This window comes from Camelus dromedarius, chromosome 2 (assembly GCF_036321535.1).
Source record: "Camelus dromedarius isolate mCamDro1 chromosome 2, mCamDro1.pat, whole genome shotgun sequence".
Taxonomy (NCBI): Eukaryota; Metazoa; Chordata; class Mammalia; order Artiodactyla; family Camelidae; genus Camelus; species Camelus dromedarius.
In genome coordinates, this window is record NC_087437.1 from 72,075,131 (window position 1) to 72,087,778 (window position 12,648).

The 12,648-nt window shown below is 37.4% G+C and overlaps 1 protein-coding gene and 1 long non-coding RNA gene across 2 annotated transcripts in view; one reads left to right on the plus strand and one right to left on the minus strand.

The window, feature by feature from the left end:
* The first annotated feature begins 1,615 nt into the window (after positions 1 to 1,615).
* The window catches only part of CD200R1 (CD200 receptor 1), a 36,011-nt gene continuing 24,978 nt past the window's right edge, over positions 1,616 to 12,648 (plus strand). The window contains exon 1 of the mRNA XM_031468127.2: positions 1,616 to 1,936. Within this exon, the coding sequence (XP_031323987.2) occupies positions 1,870 to 1,936 (67 nt within the window). The 5' untranslated portion in view covers positions 1,616 to 1,869. The remainder of the gene's footprint in view (positions 1,937 to 12,648) is intronic.
* LOC135323229 (uncharacterized) overlaps positions 2,359 to 12,648 on the minus strand; it is a 149,143-nt gene continuing 138,853 nt past the window's right edge. The window contains exon 4 of the long non-coding RNA XR_010384504.1: positions 2,359 to 2,639. This is a non-coding gene — a long non-coding RNA (uncharacterized LOC135323229). The remainder of the gene's footprint in view (positions 2,640 to 12,648) is intronic.

Below are 12,648 nucleotides of genomic sequence, written 5' to 3' on the forward strand. Positions count from 1 at the left end.
GTAGATTGTGGTCTGACCCGAGATGAGTGCATGGGAGTGTGTCTATGAAAGCTGTTGCCTGAAATGTCAAACCAGAGGAGTTGAGTAGAAAGAACTCAGGGCTATCAAATATGAAACGTGAGTTTTACTCTCAGCTGTGTCACCAAGTCACTTTGGGACCTCAGGCAGATCATGTAAGCCTTCTCTGCTTTAGTTTTGGCTGTGTCATCAGTCATTAAAATAAATGATCATCAAGAATTTTTGATAACATGACAAAATGTTCATGTCAATATAATATTAAACGGAAAAAATAGGTTATAGACTCGATTAAGGAACTTGCCTAGTATCATCAGACTAGTAACTGCCTAATAGAGATTCAATCCAAGGTCTCTTCAAGTGGTCTGTGCCCTCAAGTACCTGACTTCACTGTCTTAATCAAACTGATTCACTGGAAGGAAAGCTTGAGAAGAGGAAGAGGGAAAATATATATAGTTTACTATTTGGCAAGAGGCAAGATGGAACTGCTAACTTAAAGAAAAAAAAATGCATGTTGTTTACTTTTTTTCCTGTTTGCAATGTTTTCTTCCCTTTCCTAGAGAATTTTGCTTTGGGGTAGGAAATTCTTAGCATGTAGAAGAGTTTTTTTCCCCCTCAAACATAATCTAAATGTATATGAACAGTCACATTAAGGCAGTTGGTTTTTTGTTTTTTTTGGTAAGTTTAAACTCCAGATGTGTGGCAACTAAAGATGAGTGTTTGTTTGTAATTTGTTTTAAGTGACCATTCTAGATCTTCAAACATGAAGGTGAATGGAAATAAATACCGAATTGGGATAGACAGAATAATGCCCCTTCCCAGGATGTCCATGCCCTAACCTCTGAAACTTGTAAATATATAACTTACATGGGAAAAGGGACTTTGCAGATGTGATTAAGTTAAGGATTTTGAGATGGAGATATTATCCTGGATTATCTGGATTTTCCAGTGTAATCACAAAAGTCTCTACAGGAGGGAGGCAGCAAGGTTACCATCAGAGGAGATGTGAAAAAGGAACAGGGTGAAGATGATGCAGCCACGAGACACAGAATTCAAGTAGCCCCTAGAAGCTGGAAAAGGCAGTAATAGATTATCTCCACTTGTCCAGAAAGAACACAGCCCTGCAAATACCTTGATTTTAGGCCTGTGAGATCTTGTTTGGACTTCAGACCTCTCAAACCATAAGATAATAAATCTGTGTTGTTTTAAGCCCCTCAGTTTGTAGTAATTTATTACAATAGGAATAGGAAAGTAATGCACTTACGATGCTTCTAGATTTGTGTGCTGACTCCCATGATAGACAGTAATCACACAAGAATTTTCAGGGGAAAATCTTTCATTCCAAACTTGATTCCTAAGGCCCTATACTTCCTCAACCTGGAGAAAATTTCTAAAAGTTATCATGACTGAGAAATTTATGGGGATTGGCCAAATATAGATAAATATCCTGTTTTGCTTTTTAAACCAAGTTTAGACAAATCGGTTTATCTTACGCACGTTCTATGCCCTACTGTAAAGTTTATCTGTGTACAGCAGAAGTGAGAGGAGGACCAATGAACTGAAAGATAACTCAATCAATCTGCTTCCTCCGTCAGTGCTTCAGTGCTTCATACAGGAAATCTACTGCTGTGTCAAGTTCCAGAGAAGAGTTTCTTCTTTTCCAAGTTACTAATCGGGCTGAAACACATAGAGTTGAAGGAAGGGGCAGGAGGAAGGGAGTGTTATGCTGCCAATGGGTTAAGAGGATCCAGCACAGAGAAGTCGACCAGAGAGAGCTTCACCATGTCCACAGTCCCTTTTACACCTGTGTGGAGGAACAGTACTGAGTGAAGGGCAGAAAAGAAGAACACAGAAATGCCCTGCACTTGGATAGCTTCTGATCTACAGCTACTACTGCTTCTGACTCTCTTCTTAGTTGCTGGTAAGTTTGAATTCTCTTTGGGAGGGTGACAGGAGAATGACCGGTGAGAAACCTGGTCTCAGCTTGCCCTGAGCTGTCTTTGCCTTTCTCAGGGAGCGATGCACGAGAAACGCAGTCGGAGATGTGGGGGAGGGGATTTCCTCCTAGACTTATTTCACTTTATTATTCTTATTTCCTCCTTGGCTTGCTTATTTTTCTTTGTATCCTACTACACTATACCCATTTCTATAATTGGCCCCACTGCCCACTTCCTTATTCCCCTACCCCCTTTTTCAAGCGAGGCAGAATAAATTAATTTCTAGCATCAATACAAGTTATCTGATGAAAACGGGGTTATCTTCATCTCCCCTTCTTAGAAAACTTGAATAATAATCCCAGCCCATTGATGTCCATATTGTTAACAGTATAAATTAGGAAGGTTTATTGCTTTCTTATCACTTTTGATGACCAAATGCTTTTTAAAATTTAATTCATTCAGAAGTTGGCTGGTGCGTCTGTGATGGATGCCTGTATTTCTCTTTAACATGTGTGGGCTGTCAGACACGTTCTGAGTTAGAAGACCCAATCTTCAATATCTAGGTTCCTGCAGGAGTCTTGGCGAACTTGGGGCTATTGTGGGGGTGTCCTGATTTCACTGTAGAGGGCTGGTAGGAGTTGATGTGGGAGGGAGTTTTCAGGTTTCACTTTTAGTAGATGGGAGCAGCTGCAGGGAAACATTTGATTTCAAATTTTATAGTTTGGTAATTGGAAGAAGAAAAGGTATCTTTTTCTCATACAAATGCTTTTAAAATATTGTCTGTCTTGCAGCAAAACATCTGTTTTTCCACATGTTAATCTTACTGGTGAGCACACATAAAGTAACTATACTGCGCTACTGTACTTTTCTACGGAGAATTTTCACATACTTTTCTCCTTTGATCTGCTCAGCAACCCAGTGAAGTAGGCATAGAAGACATTTCTCCATTTTACAAAGATAGAACCCGAAGCATAGAGAGGTGAAATGATTTGTCCAAAGTATACACTACTAGTATACGACAGAGTCACACCCAGTAATAATGTACATCTGTAAGTATCACTAAACAACTGAATAGGCAATTTCCCTCAATATTTAGCCATTATGCTTTTCACTAACAAGCACCACTAACCCAATACTCAATCATAAACTGAATGAAGTATTTACTCACTTAAAAAAGTGCAAATGGTCTTAATCTTTCAATAATTGAGATCTTGTTGTAGAAAGTTCCTACAGAAACTTGTGCAGGACCCAACTTGGCAGGGAATGTCAGCTAGGCAGGGAGCCATTTGTGTCAAATTCCACTATGACTTTGGGGTAAAGGAAAAAATGATCAAGATTAAAACATAATCAGTAATTTTGAATTTAATGGTTTAAAGGTTTGAATTTTAAAACTATTTCTAATCACAACTATGCAGGAGATGCTACAAATATCAAATCTCTGAAGTTTATACTTAGGTAATGATAATGTTATTGCAATTTTAGGATAAAGATATAAAAATGTAAATTATTTCATGTGCAATGATTTGTCATGATAAATTCAGCATGATATAATTCAGAAAAATGAAACTGCTTGGGGCATGAGTTTATGCCTTTATTACTAATACTGCTTTGTTATTAATACTGCCAAAGAGAAATAACTCCCTTATACAAGATAAATTCACAAAGAAGAACGAGAGCTAGTGACTTCAATGTAAAACATATTATTTTAAAAATCCATTTTTAATTTACTTATTTGTTTATAACTTCAATAAGTGTGGTAACTGGTAGACAAGATTTATTAAGAAAATACCTGAGAGGAAAAAATAAAAACAACCTTAATCATCCACTGGAGAGTAAAGCTCTCCAGCCCTGTGTCTGGTCCCTTTCGCTCATACTCCCTTCGCCTCAAGACACTTTTTTCTCCTTATTTTATTCTATTGTATTCTAGATTTTTCTCTTGTGTTCAAATTATATTTTGATATCCCTATCAAAATGATTCTATTTTTTATAAAAGTTACTGATACTGAGACTGTGAGTTACTGGAAAGGAATCCTCCACTTTTTTTTTTTTCCTTCTTTAGGCTAATTTTCACCACTTATCATTGTCTTCCACTAGGGGGCAGGCAGTAATCAGAAGAGATAAAAATCAGGCAGGGCTGTTTGGTAGCTTCAGCAGGTTTGCAAAAGATGGAAAAAGAGATTAAAAGCAATTGTGAAAAAGAAGGGTTTGTTCTTATTAATTTTAGTCCTTTCTTCCTTTCCTGATTTGTGATAGGTGTGAATTTACACATATAATTTTGGGGTGTGTTTTCCTCCAAGCATCCATGATTAAGCAATTAACAAATGAATTAAAAGTCTTTATTAAGAATTCTGAGTGCGTATGGTGTGTGTGTGTGTGTGTGCGCGTGTGAATAGTACTTAAAAATTATTAGCAATCTAAATTGGAGAGATCAAACTAAGATGAAACACATTGAAAACATTTTAAATCAGTTACTTTTGAAACTGTCTATGAATCTAGTAAAAATCCAAAGATGGGAGAAATTATGGTGGGTTGGAGTTGTTGAAGGCTTTATGGAGGAGATGGGTCTTGAGCTGGGCCTTGAATGATAGGTTTGGATAGATGGGGAAAGGCAGAGACATAAATTGGGAGGAGGGGATGTGCAGCATGATGAAGGGCAAGGTTATTTAGGGAGAGAAGGAACTCTAGCTTGATGGAACAGAGATGTGTGTCATATGAGCACAGAAAATAAGGCTGAATTTCAGGGGTTCTTGATTGTTAAACAGAGGAACTTGGATACTGTGCAGTAGGCAATGAGGAGTCATCTGTTGTTTTCTGAACAGGAAAATAATATAATAAAGCAATCTTGGTAAAGATTTATTTTGAAGTAGGGAGTCAAGAGCTCCTAGCCTTGGGTTTCCATTTTAGGAAGGCCTATGATAACATTAAAAGACACTGGTGCCTTTTAACAACTTCCTCTGCAAAGAAAGGGGAAGTTTCTTTGCAGAGGAAGTTGTTAAAATCAGTAGAGAGGGCAAATAACTAGGAGGAAAATTCCTATGAGTACTTGGAAGTAGAGGACAATCCAGGATTTGTGAACTATTCATGGAGTGGTGGATCCCATAAACAGAGTACACAGAGATAAAAATAATAGAATAAGCTCTAGGGGTTTTTCAATTTGGATCCTAGGAGTGATAGTTATCTCTTCGTCTCTATAACAGAGAGCAAGATCTGAGAAGAGATGGGAAGGGTGACAATCTGGGGTATAAATGGAGTGTTTCACCTTAAATAAGAGAACAGAAACTCTTCCAAAATTGAGTAGGGTGAGAAGTTGGAGATAGGGATGCTAACAGGTTGAAGATAGAGTTAAGGAGATGGGAAAAAATGAGAGCGTTTCATAGTAGGTAAATTCCCTCCCCAAAAGATAGTGAGTATTTTGCTTAATGGTGCTAGTTAATAAAATAACTCAGTTGTCATTTGGTTTTCTGTTGTACCTGAAAAATCAATCTGTCAGTGAGTAAAATGCAGTAACAATTAATATACTCTTGCCTCTTTCCTCTTGTTGTCATCAACATTTATAATTACTGAGTGGGATTAGGGATCAGATCCGTGGTTATGAAATGACTTAGGACTGTGTGATGCTAATTGCTCCTAAGAATCAAGCCCATAACCATCACTTTTTTATAGTTATAAACTTTAAAATTAGAGTTTTGAGCAGAGAATGTTTATTAGGGAAGTCTCTGGGAAGAAATACCTGGAAAGAAGTCCACCTGCAATCTCAGCCACGACACCCTCATCTGACCCCATGGGGGACTCTGGGGTTAGAACGACCCCAGAGAGGCTCTGCATTGAAACCAAAGGGGTGGGCCTCTACACCTCGAAATCAGTCAGTGGATGTGGGCTGCCCTGGGGAAGGTCTGACTTTGGGTGAAAGAGACGAGGTGACCTCTGAAGACGTGGAGCACTGACGGCTGTCTGCTGAGAGTGCTCCCAGCAGCAGGAGCAAAACGTCGTTCCCCGAATAGGATGCTGGGTGCATATCCCACATCCACCATAACTACCATTTCCAATGCTCGTCATTCTTTTCTGAATTTCTGAATTTCTGTCTGGTATTATTTCCCTTCAACCTAAATAATTTCTGTTACCATCACTTCTAGTGTAGGTCTGCTGGGGAAGAGTTCTCTTAGTTTCCTTTTATCTGTATATGCTCCATTCTTGCATATTTATTCTTGCATACTTTTGCTGGATATAGAGTTCTGGGTTTTTCTTTCAGCACTTTAAAAATGTTGTTTCACCATTTCTGATGAGAAGCTCACAGATACTCAAATCATTGTTCCCCTGACTATAATGTGTCATTTTTCTCTAGCTGCTTAAAGGTTTTTTTCTCTTTATTGTTGGTTTTCACCACATATCATGTGTCTATGTATGGTTATTTTTATATTTATCCTGCTTGAGTATTACTGAGATTCTTAAATCTGTAAATGTATGCTTTTCGGCAAATTTGGGGAAAATTTTAATCACTATTTTCTTCAAATGTTTTTATCTGCCAACTTTCTATGTTAGAAGTTCTGCTACTTCATTGCAGGTCCCTATGGCTATTATGGGCTTTTTTTCCTGTCTTTTATGTTCTCTCTGCTCTTCAAATTGGATGATTTCTATTGATATATTTTAAGTTTGTTATTTCTATTCTTCTGTTACAGTCATCCAGGCCATATTTTATTTCAGGTATTGTATTTTCTAATTTTAGAATTTCCATTTATTTTGTAACTTTTTTTTCTGTTGAGATTTTCCTGTCTTTTCATTCATTGTGAGCTTATTTTCTTTTATATCACCGAGCATAGTTTAATATCTACTTTATGGTCCTTATCTGATAATTGCAATATCTAGGTCAATTTGAGGTTGGTCTCCCTGTAATATTTTCTTTTCTCCTATGAATGGGCCACATTTTCCTGATTCTCGATAGTTTGAGTAATTTTATTTATATTGTGAATATTACATCTTAGATACTTTGCATTTTGTTATATTTGTTGATTTTTTTTCCCCAGAAAACATTTAACTTTGTGGAACTCAAACTAAAAACTATCTCTTGGACAGTGTTTTAAATCTCAGTGCTTCTACCTTTAGCTGGTTGGCTTCAAGTGTGCCCAGCCATGAGGGGCTTGGGATCAGCCAGCGGTATGAGTACAGTTTATACACACAATTTAGAGCTCTAGCTCTCTGCCTCTCTCAATTTCAAGAGACCAAGGTTGCCCTGAAATCTATTTGTTCTTCAGAAAACCACTAGTTTTCTAACAGGGAGCTTCAGCTGTCCAGTGTCATGCCAGTTGCAGTCTTTCCTGAGACAAGAAGTGGTAAATATGGGAACCCACGCCTCCAAACCTGAGCCATTTCCTTCTTTCAAGGATTGATACCCCTCAAGAATCTTCTTGCTTTTTACACTGTTCAGTGGCTTCAGATAGGTTTGTTTTTTTTTAATTCTGTCTAGAATCTGTGGTTACATGTGGAACCTTACTTGTCCATCAATGAAGTGGAATTTTCTTCAAGTCTATGTCTTTTTAATATCATTGTGTTTTTACCAACTGATATTGACTTGATTAGTTGTATTTTCTCAGATATTGAAATTGAATATATTATATTATTAAATACTCTTTTTCTTTCTGAATTGCATCTATGCATTGAATGTTTTGGTGCTTTTCATTTTTCTCAATAAAATATCACTCTCCTTTCTCCAGTATTTTAGATTCCTATATATCCTTCTGTATTGGGTTTAAGGGTCTGTCATGAGACTTAGTTCTAACCACTAGCTATGTCATCTTTAAGAAACTACTTGCCCCATTTAAACACTAATTTCCTCATTTGTGAAATAAAGGCGTTGCATCACATTCTTGAGAAGTTTAGAGTTTTCAGACAAGAAGGATTTTACAAACCTTCAAATTAAATTCTTTTATTTTATACATGGGCAAATAAAGCCCAGAAATGTTTAAGGAATTACCAAAGATTCCACCTAACTTTTTAGTGGATGAGCTGAGCTTAGAAATCCTCCATAACACCAAAAATAGAGGAGAAAAGAGATGTGGCAAGTTATATGTGGGAAACTCTATGATTTCTAGATGAGATATACTTGAAATAACATCAAGAATTTGAGCAGAGAGAAACAGCAGCTTAAGGGTTGTGATTCTTGTTTAGGAAAAATAAGTCAAAGCTAACATGTGAGCTAGTTTTCTGTCCGTCAATAAGCAAGGGGGTGTCTGCCATGTGTTGGACACTCTGCTTCATGCTGCAGACACTTGAAAAAGACAGACATAGATCCTGCTGTCCTAGAGCTTAGAATCTGGTAGGAAAAATAGATATTAAATAAATCATTGCAAATAAATAATATAATAATTGTCAAGAGAAATGTAGGGTGACACAGAAATGTGCAATTGGGAAGGCTGATCTGATCTGAGGATCAGGGAAGGCTTCCCTGTGGAAGTGATGTTTAAGTTGAAAATCAGCAGAAAACAGCTAGGCAAAGAGAGTTGAGTAGACAAACATTCCAGGCAGTCAAACAGCCCGTGTGAAGGACAGAGGGAGCTAAACTGTGACTGAAGTGGTAAAACAAGGAGAAATCAACAGTACAGAGGTCCAGCTGAAGTTCTGAGGGTAGGGGAGAATGGAATGGTAAGGGAAGGTATAAATAAAAAGAGGGGCAGGCAAGACTTCAGGGCACACCTTCATTAAGGTGCCAGAGGAGACAGTTTGGCTTACAGAGAAGGCAGAGGAGGAGACAGGCGGGGAAGCAGAAGGTAGTAGCAGAGGTGAAGGAAGGGGTTTTAGAAGGAGAGGAAAGTGGTTAATAGCATCAAGATATGCCAAGCAACGCAGGAACACAAGCACTGCAGAAAGGCCAGAAGTTTGACTGGAAAGGGGCTGGTGACCTTCAAATTTGTGGTTTGAACAGAAGGGTGTAATAACCACAAGATTGCTGACATCAAGGAGAGAATGAGCGGGGAGGAAACTGAGGCTGTTGGCTCAGACCACTCATTCTAGAAGTTTGGCAGCAAAGAAAGGAGAAAGGATCAGAGCTAGAAGGAAAAAGCAGCATCTATTTTTTTTTTCTATCAACATAAGGGAAGCCCCAGTGTGTTCAAAGGGTGTCATTTGAGAATATTCAGTGATTTGGTTAAGATATTTTTCGCAATAGGGTGTGTGCATAAGTAGTTTAAAACTGCTTAGTGATTTCTTTTCTTTGTTCTTGCCATTTTGTTACTTTACCATGAAATACTATGCCATCTTTCCCCAAGGTTTCTCTACTGCATACTACGGAAATATCCAGTTATATGATTTATGTTGTGGTATTGACAAATTTTTGAAAAATGTTCAAGTAGTAGATAGTGATAGATTCAAAATCATTAAATCTAGTTGTTCTTATTCTCCAAAAAATCATTCTATCCGCCCTTCATTGGCTCCTTCCTAGACGTTCCCCCTAGGGGAAATGGGTTGGTCTAAGCCAGTAATGTTAAGCCAGTTGCTGGAGTCACCTGCAGAGCCTAAAATATTATAGATACAGTGGTGCTATCTCAAGCCTACTTTTTTTTAAAGAGGTACAGTCAGTTTACAATGTTGTGTCAATTTCTGGTATACAGCGCAATGCTTCAGTCATACATGAATATACATATATTTATTTTCATATTCTTTTTCACCATAAGCTATTACAAGATATTGAATATAGTTCCCTGTGCTATACAGTATAAACTTGTTTATCTATTTTATATATATTGGTCAGTATCTACAGATCTTGAACTCCCAGTTTATCCCTTCCCACCCACTTCCCCTCTGGTAACCATAAGTTTGTTTTCTATGTCTGTGAGTCTGTTTCTGTTTTGTAAATAAGTTCATTTGTCTTTTTTTTAAGATTCCACATACAAGTGATATCATATGGTATTTATCTTTCTCTTTCTGGCTTACTTCACTTAGAATGACATTCTCCAGGGACATTCATGTTGCTGCAAATGGCATTATTTTATCATTTTTATGGCTGAGTAGTATTCCATTCTATAAATATACCACATCTTCTTTATCCAGTCATCTGTCGATGGATATTTAGGCTGTCTCCATGTCTTGGCTATTGTAAATAGTGCTGCTATGAACATTGGGGTGCAGCTGTCTTTCTAAATTAAGGTTCCCTCTTGGATATGTGCCCAGGAGTGGGATTGTTGGATCATATGATAAGTCTATTTTTAGTCTTTTGAGGAGTTTCCATACTGTTTTCCACAATGGCTGCACCAAACTGCATTCCCACCAGCAGTGTAGTAGGGTTCCCTTTTCTCCACACCCTCTCCAGCATTAATCATTTGTGGACTTTTGAATGATGGCCATTCTGACTGGTGTGAGGTGACTGAAGCCTACTTAATCAGCCCTTTCAGGATCTAGAGTCTGGGCATGTGGACTTTCACAAATCTCTGCAGGTGCTTCTGATGGGAGCCAGGATTAAGAACACTGTCCTGGGTCTTTCTTCATCACCCAGACTATCCGTTAACCCAAATCTACAGGCTGTTGTAGATCTGCAGATGGCTGCTCACCTCTAGATTTACCCATCATCCAATGCGGACTTTAACTTCTCCAAAGGATAAGGTTTGAAGGCAGAGACCTTGCCTTATTCATCCTACCATCCCCAGAGCTCTGCACAGCTTCCTGATGCTGAGTGGTTATACTCAGAAAATGTTTGTCAACCTGTCCTTCCTCAAAATGTCTCTTGTACCTGTAACCACTCTTGCCCTTCCTGCTTCTCTCTAGAGGCCAGCATCAGTCTTTTCAAAAGCAAACCTCCACTTTGCTTTTGTCTCATCTCCTCCCACCACCTCTAGGATCCTGCTTTACCAGTTAGTCTACTTCATTCTTGTTAACTTCAAACTATCCCTCTTTCTGTCTACAAATATGCTGTGTTCTCCTTTCTTCTTTTCTTTTTTAAATTTAAGTATAGTTGATTTACAATGTTATGTTAGTTTCTAATGTATAGCATAGTAATTCATCTGTACATATATATATATGGATGTTACAAGCTACTGAATATAGTTCTCTGTGCTATACAATAGGACCTTGTTGTTTTTCCTCTTCTTAAATACCCTGTCAGTCCTCATAGTTCTAGATACTGCCCCATCTCTCTCTTTCAGGATTGACATGAAAAGATAAAACCACTGTCTCATTCTCCCATACTTTCAAAGTGAAAATTCCTGAAAGAACAAGTCTATATTTGTTGACAATTGCTTCTGGTTGGCCCCTTGCAATCTGTTCTGCTCCTCCCCCTGTGCTAACACTACTCTCTTACAGCTCCTGAACGACTCTGATGACCTTCTTGTTAGCAAATCTTAAAGCTTCTTAGTTCTTACTCTAAAACTTTTCACACATGATTTGATCTTGGCTATGCTTGTCTTGAAATCTCCTCTTTCCCTGGCTTTAAGATGCTGCATTTACTTTTCTTCATTTTTGCTAACTCCACTTCCTCCAACAGAGCCCTAATTTAAAATGTTTTCAAGACTCTAGTTTTGGCTTCTCTAATTTCCACGTCAGAGACAGCAATTTGGCAGCCCATGGACTGGATCTGGCTTACAGATGCTTTTACTCAGCACACACAATATTTTTTAAAGTTTGAATTAGTTGCTAATATTTTTAAATTGGGAGATTTTACTCAAAACCACTGACTTAGTGTCTAGGGTTGCTGTGAGGATTAAGTTTAATAATGTATATAAAGCACTTAACACTATATCTTAATTTTACAAGTATTTAAAACATGATACTTTATCATTTTGCAGTTTCCTTTCATAGATATTATTTCATAACTTATTTAACTAGTCCCTGCAGATCAACTTTTTGTTGTCTCTAGTTTTTTTTTTTTTTCCCCTTGGAATTAAAAACTATGCTGGGATTAATATCCTAGTACACAGGGCATACCTTGGAGGTATTGTGGGTTTGATTCCAGACCACCACAATAAAGTGAACATCTCAACACAATGAGTCACACAAACTTTTTGGTTTCCCACTGTATGCAAAAGTTGTATCTACACTATGCTGTAGTCTATTAGTGTGCAATAGCATTCTGTCTAAAAACCAATGTACATATCTTAATTAAACAATATTTTATTATTAAAACATGCTAACCATCATTTGACAATGCAGGGCTGCCACAAACCTTCAATTTGTAAAAATCACAATAAAGTGAAGTACAATAGGAGGGATGCCTGTATCTTTGCATATTTGATATGCATATATATTCATTATCTGTCTACTGAGCACAGTGACCCTTGTGATTACTGATACACATTTGTACAAGATCTACCATGAGCCAGGGAACAAATCTGTCTTCATTAAATAGTTTTGGATATGTGATGGTAACTGCCTCAAAAAAAATCTGCCCAACACTATGGCTTTTATTAGTACTGTGTCCTAACAAACTGATACAGAATTTGTGATTATCCTTAAAAAAAAATTAGTCCAGCAATATGGTTTTTCTTAGCACTATGTCCTAACCAACTGATAGAGGCTTTGTGATTATATTGCTCTGGAAATTAGGATCAAGTTTATTATTTACCATAATTTTTGCTTTCTAAATTTTGTCCATCCACTGAATTCATTATTGAATTCCTGTGTTTTGGACCCTGTTACTTTTCTTAAACATTTCTTACTTTTCTTTTTTATAAACCATCTCTGTGTTGAATTTTTATCACTATGTTGTATCTGAAGA